The sequence below is a fragment of the Stegostoma tigrinum genome, chromosome 3 (assembly GCF_030684315.1).
Source record: "Stegostoma tigrinum isolate sSteTig4 chromosome 3, sSteTig4.hap1, whole genome shotgun sequence".
Classification (NCBI taxonomy): domain Eukaryota; kingdom Metazoa; phylum Chordata; class Chondrichthyes; order Orectolobiformes; family Stegostomatidae; genus Stegostoma; species Stegostoma tigrinum.
Window position 1 is genome coordinate 56212386 of NC_081356.1, and position 15552 is coordinate 56227937.

The window sequence follows — 15552 nt, forward strand, 5'->3', positions numbered from 1 at the left end:
GACAACTAATAGCCGGAGATGTTCAAGACTGGATTGAGGGTATTGTTCTTAAATGCACATAGTACATGAAACAGGGGGTGCGATGTTGTGGGCATTATAGAGACATGGCTGCAAGAGGATCAGGGCTGGGAACTTAATATCCAAGGATACGCATCCTATTGAAAGAACAGACAGGTGGGCAGAGGAAGTAGGGTTGCCCTGTTAATAAGAAGTTAGATTAAATCAATAGCAAGAAGCAATATAGGTTTGGAAGGCATAGAACCTATGTGGATTGAGGAATCACAAATGCAAAAAGACCCTGATGGGAGTTATGTGGGTTCCTGGCAGTAGTCAGGATGTGGCTGAGAAAATTAATCAAGAGATGGAAAAGGCATGTAAGAAAGCTGGATAAATCACCCACACCCACAGGGATCAGTGCTGGAATCTCTGCTGTTCATGGTCTATGTAAATGATTTGGGGGAAAACATAGCTGGTCTAATTAGTAAGTTGACGGACTATACAAAGATTGGTGGAGTTGCAGATAGTGAGGAGGATGGTGGAGGATACAGCAGGATCTATATAGATCAGCTGAAGGCATGGGCAGAAATATGGCAGGAGTTGTTTACTCAGGACAAATGTAGGGTGATGTATTTTGCAAGGTCAAGTACAGATGGAAAATTATACAGTGAATGGCAAAACCCTTGAAGACTATTGGTACATAGAGAGATATGGGTATGCAGGTCCACAGATGACTGAAGGTAGCAGCGCAGGTAGATAAGGTAGTAAAAAAGGCACATAGCATGCTTGCCTTCACTGAATATAAGAATAGACAAGCAATGCTGCAGCTTTATGGAATCTGAGATAGGCCACACTTGAAATATAGCGTTCAGTTCTGGTCACCACACTACCAGATGGATGTGGATGCTTTGGAGAGGGTACAGAAAAGGTTTACAAGGATGTTGCCTGGTATGGGGTATTTTAGCTATGAAGAAGGATTGTATAGACTGGGTTTGCTTTCATTGGAGTGCAGGAGGCTGAGGGGTGACCTGATATCAACTTATAAGATTGTGAATGTCATGGATACAGTGGAAAGTATGAGGCTTTTTCCCAGGTGGAGTCGTCGATTACTAGGGTAATTACAGGTTCATGGTGTGTAGGGAAGGAGTGGGGGGGGGCGCGGGGAGAGAGTTTAAGAGATGTAGGAGGCACATTTTCCATACAAAGGGTGCTGAGTGTCTGGAACACACTGCCAGAGTACATGGTAGAAGCAGGCACAATAGCAGCATTCAAGAAACACCTGGACAAATCCATGAATAGGAAGGGAATACAGGGTCCTGTAAGTGCAGACAGTTTTTATATGGAAGGGCAAAATGTGTCGGCGCAGGCTTGTGGGGGAAAAGGCCTGTTCCTGTGCTGTATTGTTCTTTGTTTGTTGACTACACTCCAGGGCTTCGAAAGAAATGGTTGAATAGATTGTACAGGCATTAGAAATAATTTTTCAGGAATCACTGGAGTCAGAGAGGGCCTAGAGAACTGGAAAATGGCTGATGTAACATCCCTATATAAGAAGGGAGGGAGGCAAAGTGGGAAATTAGAGGCCAGTTAGCGTGAACTTAGTCATTGTTAAGATAATAATCTGACTTGTTTTTGCTAAGTGGGTCACCTTACATTCATCCATATTATATTTCATCTGGCATGTATTTGCTCAATTGCTCAACTTGTCTAAATCACACTAAAGCATATTAGCATCCTTATTACAGTTCAGCCTCCCAGCTTGTACTGGTCTGCAGACTTGTTACTATATTTTTATGTTTCCTCTAACTCATTATATATTGAGTATAAATGGGGTACAAGCATTGATTGCACTGATCACTGTCCGCCACTGGATAAAGTCTCTTTTATTCTTAATCTTCGTTTTTTGTCTACAAACTTGTTCTCTGTCCATGTCAATACACTATTCCTCGATCCCATGCGCTTTAAATTTGCATGCTAAATCATTAAATTTGCATGCAAAAACAAAGTTGCTGGAAAAGCCCACCAGGTCTGGCAGCATCTGTGAAGAAAAAATGTTTTGGATCTGGTGATTTTTTTCTTCACAGATGCTGCCTGTTGAGCTTTTCCAGCAACTTTTTGCTATAATTCTCTGTAGCTCTCTACCTCTTTAAATTGTGTTTACATTAGCTACCCTCCGATCCATAAGAACTGTTTCAGTCTACAGGTTTGTGCAAGATAACCCACAATGCATCCAATATTTCCTGGGCCATTTCCTTAAGAACTCTGGGGAATATAGATTATTGTACACTTTCAGGATTTATTGGCCTTTAATCCCATCAATCTCTCCACACCATTTATACATATATATTGATTTTCTTCAGGTTCTTCCTCTTACTTCCCTGACATTTTTGGATGTTATTTGTGTCTTCTTTTGTAATGACAGAATCAAAGTATCCATTTAATTGGTCTACCATGTCTTTTGTTCTCCATTAACTTGCACTGTTTTTGACTGTATGACCTACATTTGTCTTCACTATTCGTTTTCTCTTCACAGACCTATAGAAGCTTTTGCAATCAGTTTGCATGTTCTCTGAAAGCTTACTCCTGTCCCCCCCCATCCCCCACCTTAATCAATCCCTTTGTCTCTTTGCTTCCATTCCTCAGGTCTGATGCTTTGCTTCGCCAATTATGTCCCTTCCTTGGATCTAATACTAGCTCTAATTTTCCTTGTTAATCATGGTCAGGCCACCATTCGCAATTTGTTTTTGCGCTTGATGGGATTGAACAATTCTTGCAGTTCCTTTTGTATTAAATATTTGCCATTGTTTATGCACTATCGTCTCTTTTAAGTAACATTTCAGAATTATCATAGCCATCTTGTGCCTAATACCATTGAAGATTCCTGTATTTTGATTAAGGGTCCTAGACTCAGAATCAACTATTTCACTTTCCATCTTAATGAATGATTCTAACATATTATGTCACTCTTCCCAAGGGTCTCACACAGCTAGATTGCCAATTATTCTTTTCTCATTACACAATTCCTGGCCTTAGTTCCACATCAAGATGGTGTGTGGCTTGCAGGAGAATTTTAGGTACTGGTGCTCCCATACACCTACTGCTCTTATCTTTCCAGATGGTCATGGCTGTGGTCTGATGGGATTGGCAGTTCCCGTGGGTAGCCTGTCATCTTCAATTAGACATCAGCCTGATAACTAGCCACTGCCAACAAAATCCAGCCCCAACATGCCACCACCTGATGGATTGCAGTCAATCTGTTTTCGGCCTCAGCAGAGAAATTTCAGCTTTTCCAGAAAAACTCATCCCAATGGTGCAAGTCAATAATTACCAAGTTTGGTAAAAGTATGACATATTTTACACAAGTGAAAGAGGCAAGCTGGGGATCTAGTTGAAGGCAAGAGAGATTAAAGAACAGAAGGATTAGAAATGCAAAGCCAAGGAGAATGGAAATGAGGGAAGTAAAGCAATGAAAGTGTTATGTTTCCTGAGTAATTAATGTGCAAATACAGCAACTTCATGAAAATCACAGGGAAATTCAGCATGGTAAGCTATGTTTATGGAACAAACATCAGAATGGTGCAAATCATCCAGCAACATGTGCCAATTCATGGTTCATTCCAAATCTCATTAGATTAGTACATTATTAGTGTGTAATGTTCAGTTATTTTTCAACAAATTCAACTTCAGTATGCTTATTTCTAAATGTCATTTATAATAATGCCCAATTTTTTTTTGCATATACCTCAAGGTGGGTGTGGTAGAAGCAGACATGGAGACATTATCTGCAGCTAAAAAAAATTATGAATAAAGCTGATTGCAGAACGTCCCCTAATATGTTTTACAGAAATGTAAACAAGTGAACTTAAAAAAATGTTGTTCTACAGTTCAAAAAGTAAAAGCTTGGATTATTCGTTTGTCAACTGACAGGTTTCCACATGGTTGTTTGATAAACAAGCTAAGCCCTGAAGCCATCCATTTTGCTTTGCTTTGTTAACATGTTCAAGCATGATATACAGTTTTCTTATACAGTTCAACACATAAAAGAATGAATGTTTGTTCTCTGCTGGCCTGTGTACAACACAATTTTACAAAAAACAGCTCATCGTCGTGGTGGGTCTGGTTTTTGCTAAAGATTGGTCAATATTATTCCATATATGGGGTATTAATGTTTGCAGCTGACTTTAGCTTTTTGATAAGAAATGTCCAGTTTTTGATTGCCAGAAAAAACACTTCTGCAAATCTGATTCTTAGTTTTTTAAGTGGAGCTGATGGGCTTCAGATTGGAAATAGGATGAACTTGGCACTGCTGCCTTTTTTTCATCCAATTATAAAAATTTGCCAAGAAATTTTCAGCAAAAATTTATGATAAAGAATACCTTCAAGAGCACAATGAAAGCATACGGACAGGCAAGTCATTAATTGTATTTGGTTTTTCACATTTTATATATTCCATTGGAGGGTTCAATAGAAACAGTTAATTTTTAAAGATGACTTATTTTGGGTGCTGGACAGTTTTGGGGCTCCACAAAGCCTTTAACTTCAATGTTGTTGAACTTGCACATAAAACATGATGCTCAGGAAGGAAAATTAAGTTAACTTTTCCTTACAATGTTTGACCTAGTAATGTTGAAAAATGGCATTGGGATTTGTTGGATCTGTTTTCACAATTAGCTCTTACTTATGGGTGGGACCTCCAATAAGATAGACGAGGCCAAGAAAATTCAGTAAAACAGTTCTCATGCAATTCCCTTCCAATGTAATTGTAAAGGCAGCATTTTTAAAAAATCTGGCTTGCGTATGGAATCCTTTACAGAACAATCCCCACAGGTGAACATAGCACTTATTCTCCCTTAGATAGGTCATCATACATCATTCCCAAACAAAAGATCAGGTAAATTACTTTCTTCCAAAGTCCTTCCACTGCATTCTTCATCCAGCTATGACATGGTTAATGTGCCTTATTCAGGATTATCCTGTTCAATTTGGAAGGGAAACATCTGGCTTCTGGAACATCGATATGGGAACGCCTACAAGATCAGATACTTTGAGTATTTATCAGCTTGCACTAGTCTTCATTGTTAAAAGTGCTGCACGCCAAGTAGAATGAAGTGTGAAAGCTTTATTCTTAACAAGATGAATTTCAGTGCTATCTCCTACTTGTATTTATGTATATGTTGGATAAGTTTTGGTTATGATCTGAATTAAGAGAAAAAAAAAGTCAAGTTTCTGGTTCACCACAATTTCCTTGTGCTGTTAAGTTCTAAAGCGAGTGTCATTGATATATTCCATGGAGAAAGCCAGGACACAAAATAGCCCTTTCTCCCACCCAAATGCAAATATTTAGCAGTAAGCAGCCAATAAAAAAAAGAAAACAATGGTTTAATATTATGTGAAACATGGCTCAAATGAAAAAAAATAGAAGTTGTTGATGTTGCATTATTTTCCAAAAATGAAAACTGTGGCAATAACAAAACTAGTTATTTGATTGCACAGAATCTGAAAATTACTGAAGAAGACAGTTCATTGAAATTTTTATTTTGTACTCTTCAGGACAATTCATGAGCAATACCAAAGTAAAAGAACATTTAGATCATATGAGAACTGATTGATTGGCAATTGGATTCTGATTGATAGAGATGTTGTCATGGAGAACGGATCAGTTAATGATTACAAATAATTGCAAAGCTTTGTTTAAGTTTTAATTGAGGAAGGCTGACTCCAGTTGAGGCATTATGATGGCAAATGAAACAGAGAATGGCTATCATCTATTTTGTTTTGCATTGAAACAGGCACAGTGATTATACATACTTTCTACCTACATATAGCAGGGCCTTGCATTTCATAGAGTCATAGATATTGATCCAAGCAAGTGCATTACACTGCCAGCCTAATTAGCAATGCTAAGTAGGGTGTCACTACAATTACTCCAACACTCAGAATTACTGAGCAAATGATGTCCAATTATGCAATCACATCTAATGTTGGACTGTGTAGTGAAGTTTTAAAGTATAGGATGGTTGGATATAGTCAATACTTCGCTAACTAATCCTTTAAGTAACATGGTTTAATAAATTAAAAGTACGATGAAACTAAAAACTGCCTCACTCTCCATACCTCCAGTACACACTCTCTCTGTGTCTCATGCATGTTAAACTATGCCATTAAGTACCCTGGAGCCACTTTACTGGACCTCCACATCTTGCATGCTGCCTGTGGATCTGTTTCCACCCTCAGATCAAATTCTCAAATTCTCCATGCCATTGAACGCACTTGTACACTGTCCCTACTTCTTCCCCCATATTCACCTTGCCAATTCACGTGGGGAGGCAGCGGTGCAGTGTTTGTGTCACTGGGCTAGTAATCCAGAATCCCCAGGTTAATGCTCCGAGGACATGGATTCAAATCCCACCAATGCAGCTGGTAAAATCTGAATTCAATAAAAACCTGAAATTTTTAAGAAAACTAGTCCAATGACCATGTAACCATTGTCAAATGTTGTAAAAGCCATGTGGTTCACTAATATCCTTTAGGGACAGAAATTTGCTATCCTTATCTGGTCTAAACTACATCTGACGCTATAACCAGACAAATGCAGCTGACACTTAAATGCCTTCTGAAAAACAAGGAATAGGCAATAAATGCTGGCCTAGACAGCAATGCCCACATGCCATAAATGAGCAAAAAAAGCCCAACTGCACAGACCATCAAAAGCTCCATGTCACCATGCCCCTGTATTCGTGTTCACGGTTCCCCAAACCCCATGCCAAGACATGAATCTGCTGATTCTCACGGAATTTAAAAATTCCAATACAACTTCATGCCAAAATGCTAACTTAATGTCCTCTCACCTGTCACCTTTTGTCCCATACCCATGGAGCGAGAATGGGGAGGTGTGATTGAGGATCTGAGTGAAATTACGATCATTAGGTGCTAAGTAAACTGATGGGAGCTGCAGGCTGACATGGCTTCTGATGGACTTCACTGTAAGGTTATAAAACTAGTGACTAATGAGATGGTAGATCATTAACATTAATTTTCCAAGATTTCCTAGATTTAAGTAAGGATCTTCACCATCAGACTGAAAAGTAGCAAATAAAACCCATATATTCCAGAAAGGAGAGAAGCAGAGAATAGGAAAACTATAGTGCAGTTGGTTTAACGTCAGTTTATACAGAGGCTGTTCAGATTGATCGTTAAAGGAGTTATGGTTGCACACTTACAAAATCTCAGGGTAATTGGAAAAGTCAGCATTACTAATTCACCTAACTTGCATATCTTTGAACTGTGGGAGGAAACCAGGGCATCTAGCAGAAACCCAAGAAGAATGTGAAACTCTACTCAGTCACCCAAGGCTGGAATCAATTTCAGGTCTGTGGCAATGTGAGCTTGTAGTTTAACCACTGTGCCACCACAGATTCCTGAAGTGGCAGCACATGTTGACAAGGTGGTAAAAAAAAGCATGCTTTTTTTTATTGAATGGGGTGTCAAATACAGCAGCAAGAAACAACTTGAAACAACTTAGGTTGGTTAGGCCACAGATGGAATGTTGATCATAGTCATGGCTGCCACATTATTGAAAGGATGTCACTGCAGTGGAGAGAGTGTAGAAGAAATTCACCAGGATGTAGCCTGGGGTGAAAAGTCTCAGTCTGACAAGAGACTGGATAGTAAAATGTGAGGCTGGATGAACACAGCAGGCCAAGCAGCATCTCAGGAGCACAAAAGCTGACGTTTCGGGCCTAGACCCTTCATCAGAGAGGGGGATGGGGAGAGGGAACTGGAACAAATAGGGAGAGAGGGGGAGGCGGACCGAAGATGGAGAGTAAAGAAGATAGGTGGAGGCATGGAGGCGAAGACGGTGGAAAAACTGCTCTATGTCCAACCGTGACTGGTATTCGTTGATGTGTGGTTGTAGGGGGACAAAGGTGAGCCCCTTACTAAGGACTGACCGTTCGTCCTCAGTCAGTGGGAGGTCTGGGGGGATGGTGAAGATGCGGCAGGGCTCAGTGTAGAGACTGGATAGGTTGGCTTTGTTTCCTTAGAGCAGAGGAGATTGAGAAGGCTGACGTACACAAAATTTTCAGAGGCAAGACAGATAGATGATGATGAAAATCTGACTTAAACATCAGCTGCAAAAATGTTCCCAATGGTAGCTATGCAATTATATTACTGAGTCTCCTTTCCATAATCTATTACTGCTATCCTTTGAAATTCCAGCATTATAGTTTTTAAATTCCTATACTAGACTTTAAAAGTTTTATAATTATTACACTTAGTTCAGATAATTATTTATTTGCAGGCTTCTGTTACTCTTCCCATCCAGGACCTGATTTACAGCATCTGTAGTTCTTTTGGGTTTGATTTGATTTTCATAGTTAACTTAGCTAAATGTTCCAGATGTTGAGGCATAGGAGTCACTCTTTGGATGGCTTTTCCATAAAAACTTCTCATTCTTTTTCCAAAAGGTGTCACCTGATTCTTTTCCACTGTTCTTTGATTTCAAAGGCGCACTTTCACACAACTTTTCAATCACAGATAGGTCTGTTAGTGTACTGACATCCTCATTGTTATTGAGATTGAGAAAATCCCAGAAATCCTTTGATTTGTTTTTTCCTTTTGGCACGTGCCCTGTGGCCTTTATTGACTGCTCAGTAATGTTTGTTCTCCTCTCAAACAATGCATCCAGTACTGAAGTGTCACCAAGTAGCTCTGTGATTGAGTCAGCTTTGGACAGTGTTAATTTTTCATTGTTATCTGAGTTGCACTTTAACCTTTCATGGTGTTGCTGATGTTTCAAAGATGTTCTGGAACTTGTTTCACCCATGTGTGCTGTACTCTTTGAGAATGGAGTAGTTGATGACCTTGAAAAATCCATACAGGCATTACTGTCAACTTCTTCAGCAGAATCACTAGAAAATGACTTGTCTGCCAATACACTATTTTTTACAGGAGTTATTCTTGACTTACAGTCACAATTTTCTGAAATAGCATCATTTTGTGTTTCAAAACGTGTAATCTTTTTTAGATGCTTTTTCTTAGAATGTTTTTTGCCATCTGGTACTCCTTGAATCAAAGAATAATTGCTTTGATTTTTATCCCTATTGGCAGCATACTCTGTGGTCACACAATCCTGCGAACTTCCCACTGTGACATTCTGTTCAAGTGCAGATTCTGGAGGCCCATCTGGCAAGATGTCTTCTAGCTCTGGATACCGGGATGTGTAAAATTTCCTTAGCATTGTCAGCCGGTGCTGCGAGGTGCTAATTAAAAGATGTTCTGCCAATTTTTCTGCGGAAGCCATGTTGAAATACTCAGCCATTTCAAAGAGTTGTTTTCTGTAGGAGAAAGACAATAGATTTTTTTCTTTTAAAAAACTATCAAGTCAACAACTAATACATAATGGTACAGTGAGAAGGAAGTACTTCTTTAAAAGTCTTAAGTGATAACACTGTTTAAATCATTGTTTAAACATTGTATTCAACTCGCTTACCGCAATTCTACCCCACAACTAGGTTTCATAATTCTAAGATTCTGAAGGAGCACACAGCTTGTGTCACCAATGGTGGAAAGGAACATGTGCCTCGATCAACACAATTCCTATTATTTTCGGACATTGTTCCAAATATAATTTCAAATTCAGCACAGATTGAGGATTGTTGAATGCTTGTCTGGTACAAACTGATACGTGATGGTTTGTGTTGGATTCCTGAAATTTAACATTTTGATCCTCTTCACATTAGAAAGTACTAACCAAACAGTGATGGGACCTAGCAGAATCCTATATCAACGCCTTTCTAACCTCATAAGTGCATCTGCTGTGGAGATTAGAAACAGATTCAAAACATAGAATAGTTCTACTAGATGAATTGATTACCAACGTTTATTTGCTGTTGGAGACATGGAACGGGGTGGAAGATTGTATTGGAAAAACTGGAGTTATTTGACAGCACCTGACATCTATCTGACAGTTACTGTCTTAACGAGTTGGCACACAACGATCCCAAGCGAGATGTGGTACTGGCATGCGATGCCTCACCATACAGTATTAGGGTAGTGTTGGCTCACCAATGGTCCCATGGGGCAGCATGGTGCCTCAGTGATTAGCACTGCAGCCTCACAGAGCCAAGGACCCAGGTTTGATTTCAGCCTCCAGCGACTGTCTGTGCGGAGCTTGCACATTCTCCCCATGTCTGTGTGGGTATACTCCGGGTGCTCTGGTTTCCTCCCACAGTCCAAAGATGTGCAGGCTAGGTGGATTGGCATGCTAAATTGCCCGTAGTGTTCAGGGGTATGTGGGTTATAGGGAGAATGGGTCTGGGTGGGATGCTCCAAGGGTTGTTGTGGACTTGTTGGGCCAAAAGGTCCTGTTTCCACACTGTAGAGATTCTGTGAGAGTATGCTTCCCAGACTTTGGCTGATGTTGAACAAAGATATGACAAGACAACGAAGGAAGGTTTGACATTTATCTTTGGTGTGAGAAAGTTCCACCAATGCCTTTATGTATACTAATTGATAATAGTAATGGATGAAATATCTGTACTATGGCTACTCAAAGACGGCAAAGCTGTGCCGTCCACAGCTTCAGGTCGAACAGGGGCAGTTCACTTCAGAGCACAAAGTTTGGTGTTGAAACCAGGGGAATGGCTCTACATGGGTAAGGCGCAAGGTCAGTGTGAGGTCAGGTCCAATAATGTGCAAAATTCAGGAGGTGAGGCAGTCCTGAACAAGCATGTGGACCACATGAAAGCTGTAATCTCTCAAACAGGACAGGAGCAAAACATAACTGGCCCCTCAGAAGTCCGGCAATGCTGTCAAAACCTGAGAGTTCTCCCCCTCCACCTAACATCAAAGAAACCTCTGAGGATGAGATGAAGACAGATGTTGCAGCCCTGAAACTGTTATTGCCTGAAGATGGTAAATTTTGGCTGAGACGCCCCAGGGACAAGAGGCAGGCTACAATGTGGTACATGTAGCTTGTATATAAGTCAGAGTTGGAGGAACTGGACCTGGTGTGAAAAGACCCCAGGAAAAGCTACAGGAAAAAGAATAGGCCAATGCACCAGACTTACAGCAGGAAAGGTTTATTGATTGGAATGATCAGCCAAATGGATCTAATCGAATGAGATCCCTGATTGGACCAGGTTGACAGCCCCAATCAGGGAGGCCTGCCTGACAGACATAAACAGGGGTATCACGTGCTCTGTTCACTCCTGGAGCTGGCTCTGTGCTAGTCGGGGGTGAATGACATTTACTGTGCACATGTATAACAAGGGTGACTTGGAAATGGGACACCAGCCTTCAAACAACCAGAGTTACTTCAGTCTAGTATAGTTTTAGCACTCCATTCCAAGCCAGGATTCTATTTGCTTTTCCTATTGCATGCTGAACTCAGAATGCTAGCTTTTTTGCGATTTATGCTGAAGGACTTCCAAATCCCCCTGTACTAGAACTTTCTGCAGTCTTTCGCCATTTAAGTAACATTCAGCTCCACTTCACTCTTCAAATATAGAGCAAGTTCTGTATTCCCAATTATTAATATTTCATCACTTAGGAAGATTAATATTACAAGATGATCATGTCTCTGTGAGTTAATTTTCATTTCAAAGCAGCCTCTAAGTATTTATTATGCAAGTTGTGCGCTCATATTGTAAGTAAAAAATGTATGGCAAAATCTCAGCAAGGAAGCTATACTTTAATTTTGTTTAAGGAACAAAGCAGAAAACATTTCACATTCAAACTTGTGATTTACAATTCTACTCAAACCCTTTGTATGTAAAAGACAAGATTATTATTTAAGAACAATAAATAAAATGCGAGTAAGGACACAACCAGGTGCCTCATCATAATTTAAGACTTAGGCAAGACTGTGAATACTTTAGGTCAATATATAAGGCAGGAAGAAAGCAATGGCTACACTGATAGAGTTAGATGCAGCATGGTGGGAGGAGGTTGTCTCAAATACTGACACAGACGAAACAGGCTGAATGACTGTGGTGAATGATTAGAATCCCTACAGTGTGGAAACAGGCCCTTTGGCCCAACAGTCCACACCACCCCTTGGAGCATCCCACCCAGACCCATACCCCTATAACCCACATGCCCCTGAACACTATGGGCAATTTTAGCATGGCCAATCCACCTAGCCTGCACATCTTTGGACTGTGGGAGGAAACCGGAGCACCCGGAGGAAACCCATGCAGAGACGGGGAGAATGTGCAAACTCTACACAGACAGTTGCCTGAGGCTGGAATTGAACCAAGGTCCCTGGCGCCGTGAGGCTGCAGTGCTAACCACTGAGCCAACGTGCCACCCATTATGTAGGGGTGTTATGCATTTTCTGTTCTGCTTCTAAAATTCCATCGTAAAGTGAAACAAATGTATTTATAAACCAGAATATGCTTGTCTAAGCAGGATGCAAGAAGTCACATTACTAATATATACAATGAGAAGTACATGTTGGATTTTGATTGATCCTTACTTCCTTCACCCTCTCCTTCTCTCTCTCTACGCTCCCCACATTCCCGTAGTCCTCTTTTCAGTTGGCTCAGCAAGTTACAGGACTTTATACTGTCATCAGTAATGCGCAGTTTAAAAATTCTTCCATTACCTCTTAAATTAGTAATAAGCACACAGAAATAAGAATGTTTTCTTGTCACTTTCTACCAGTTTAATATTTTAGCATTATTTTCAAATTTTTAGTAACCCTATTCACATGCTCCTTTTGTGATGATGTGTGAGAAAAATATTATTTGCTAAGTAATGCTTGTACAGGTGCATCACTGGGTTTCATGTAGAGACTGCTTCATTTACATACCTGCCTTCAGAACCTGTACTGGCTGCATGCATTCTTCAGCACAGTATCACTGAAGAGCTGAACACATACAAGAAAAACTGAATTCATCAATGGTTATAAATAAAGGCTTAATTGACATTTACCATATGATTAATTAACATGTTCACTTTCATTGTTGATCAACTATCATTTTATGATGATGGCTGACATAACAAGGTTTCGTGAATTAGTGGTATAGGGAGTGAGGGCTCCAAATCATGTATAAAAATGCTTACAAAAATTATACTACAAAAATAATGACAATGTAATTAGAAACAAGGGGAAAGCACAATCGCTTCTGTAAGTGTTCTAGTTTATTTCTCAAAATGAATCACTTGCTACTCCATCTGCTTTCCTTGCGTGGCTATTAGTGTAACTATCTTTGTCAGGTCTTGTCCTCTGCCGTTTCTCCCACCATATAAAAAGGCTTTACCCTTCTGAATAGAAACAAAATGGTAAGTGGAACAGTAGGTAAAGCATTTCCAGTCTTCACACATTCCATCTATTTTACAGTTGTCTCATTGTTTTTTGGATACATTATGTCAATACACTTAATGACAATGGTCTAAGCTTACATGGCCACATTACCAGAGTACCCGATTTCTTTTTGGACACTTGCATGTAGGAAAAGAAAAAAAGCCCTGAAGCATCACCTTCAGGTAAAAGCAATGTATAGCCAACTAGAGATAATGAGTACAGCTGCCCTTACAGCAATGAAATGGGGCCCTTTTGACCTCAGACCTGTGTCTTCTAGTTCACTCACCTACAGATTCCTTTGGGTGTTTGTCCAATCAGGAAAGTAGTGCCACCTGCTCGGTGGACCTTCCTCATTGTCTGTGTAACAGGATGCACAAGTGAGACAGCAGGCAACTTTTGACTTTGATTTACTTGGTGTTGCTGCAAGGACTTCTGAGGAGCACTAAGCATGCTGTCAGTTTTCTGAAGTTGCTAAAATGGAAACAGAATACTGTCAAAAATGGAGTCTTACAATGATAAACTGGATTCAATGTGCTGTCAACTTCAACTAAAGAAGTGACTTCTAAACTTTTTTTCCCATTCACCAAACATAATATAGAATTTCTGAATTAAATACTTGAAATAAAATTTAATCCATTTATTTTGTTAATGATCTGCATATTGGACACAAATACATCCTCTTGTACATTTTACTTCTAGATGCTTTCCTCTACCCAGCACTCTGAAACCACCCTCAGAAACCCACCATCTATCACTGACATTGCTCTTTAGGTCCTTCCAATCTATTTTTAAATCAATACTTGACTTCCCAACACCACACTCTTTGGGACCACTGCACACAGACCACGAAGCTTGGCGCTATATAGTTGCAGTTGTACAAAATTATTGTGATATTCAGAATTTTCTGCCATTTATTGGGTTGTTCAATGAATGAGTAATCATAGAAGATGACTGGCTTGATGCCCTGACTAAAATAGTTTTATTCTTATAATTTTGGAACACTCACATTGCCAAATGAGGTTTTTAATTTGGTTATTGATAAAAATACTGAAAATTATGTGCAAGTTTTTACTTGTATGGCCATCTTAACATGAGCCACACGATACTTACTCTTCAAATCAAATTAATAGCGAATGGGCTGCTAGGTGAAATATTAAATGGAGATTCTCTTTCAGGTGGAGGCAAAAAAATTAATGATATAATTCGAAGGGGGCCAGGTTGCCCCAGCGTCCACTCCTTCAATTAACATCTCTAAAGCAGATTATCATGTTGTTATCACATTGTTCTTTATGGGAACTTGCTGTGTACAAAACATTGCATAGATTTGTTGGATTTGGAAAAGTACTTTATTTCTTGTCAAGTGTTTTGGAATATCCTGGGATTGTGTAATGTACTACAAAATGTGAGTTTTTCAGATACAGAAACAGAAATGCAGTGTATTTTTTAAATGGTAAGAATTTGGGAAGTGTTGATATCCAAACAGACCTGGTGTCCTTGTTGATGAACCACTGAAAGCCAAAATACAGGTACAGCTACCATTTAGGAAGGCAAGTGTTATGTTGGCAAGAGGGTTTCAGTACAGATGTAAAGATGTCTTGCTGCAATTGCATAGAGGTTTGTTGAAACCAGACCTGGAGTACTGTGCAGCGTTTGTCACCTTATCTCAGGAAAAGTATTTTTGCCATAGAGGGCGTGCAATGAAGGTTTTAGTCAACAGATTTATGGGAATGGTGAGGTTGACCTTTTGAGGAGAGATTGAAGAGACAGGGCCTGTATTCCCTAGTGCAAAATGCACTCCTCCCCAAGGCCACCAATGAAATCAGCTAATGTTGTGAGAATATTCACTTTTCTGCTCCGACAACACAGTTCGAAATCCAATAGAAAGTTATATCTTATTCAATCACATGTAATTGAGCTTCAACATTCACCTACTAATAAACTGAATCCTTCCAAAAGATGCAGCCCTGAAAAAAATCATTTTGTGGTGTTAAATGCAAAATAACATGACATTCAAATTATGATTTTTTAAATTTTAAGAAGCTTTTATCCATGACATTTCAGTTTCTACCTTCAGTTCATGTACATGCCTAAGCCTTATGTTGCTGTGCATATAATTTTGAAAAGGTGATTGATTTCAAGGCTTTTCATTTCCTGGATGGATGACAGTAAGAAGTTCTTAATGAATTAGATAACTTGGACAGCTTGATAAAAATCACTATAACACCCACTGGGGGTCCCCATTAAAGAAT

General features: G+C 39.6%; 1 protein-coding gene across 2 annotated transcripts in view; it reads right to left on the reverse strand.

The window, feature by feature from the left end:
* Nucleotides 1-5495: 5495 nt before the first annotated feature.
* The window catches only part of ercc6l2 (excision repair cross-complementation group 6-like 2), an 85796-nt gene continuing 75739 nt past the window's right edge, over nucleotides 5496-15552 (reverse strand). For both annotated transcript variants that reach the window (XM_048527482.2, XM_048527481.2), the window contains exons 19-20: nucleotides 13590-13774; nucleotides 5496-9329 (exon numbers count right to left, since the gene is read on the reverse strand). In XM_048527482.2, the coding sequence (XP_048383439.1) occupies nucleotides 8375-9329; nucleotides 13590-13774 (1140 nt within the window). In that variant the 3' untranslated portion in view covers nucleotides 5496-8374. The remainder of the gene's footprint in view (nucleotides 9330-13589; nucleotides 13775-15552) is intronic.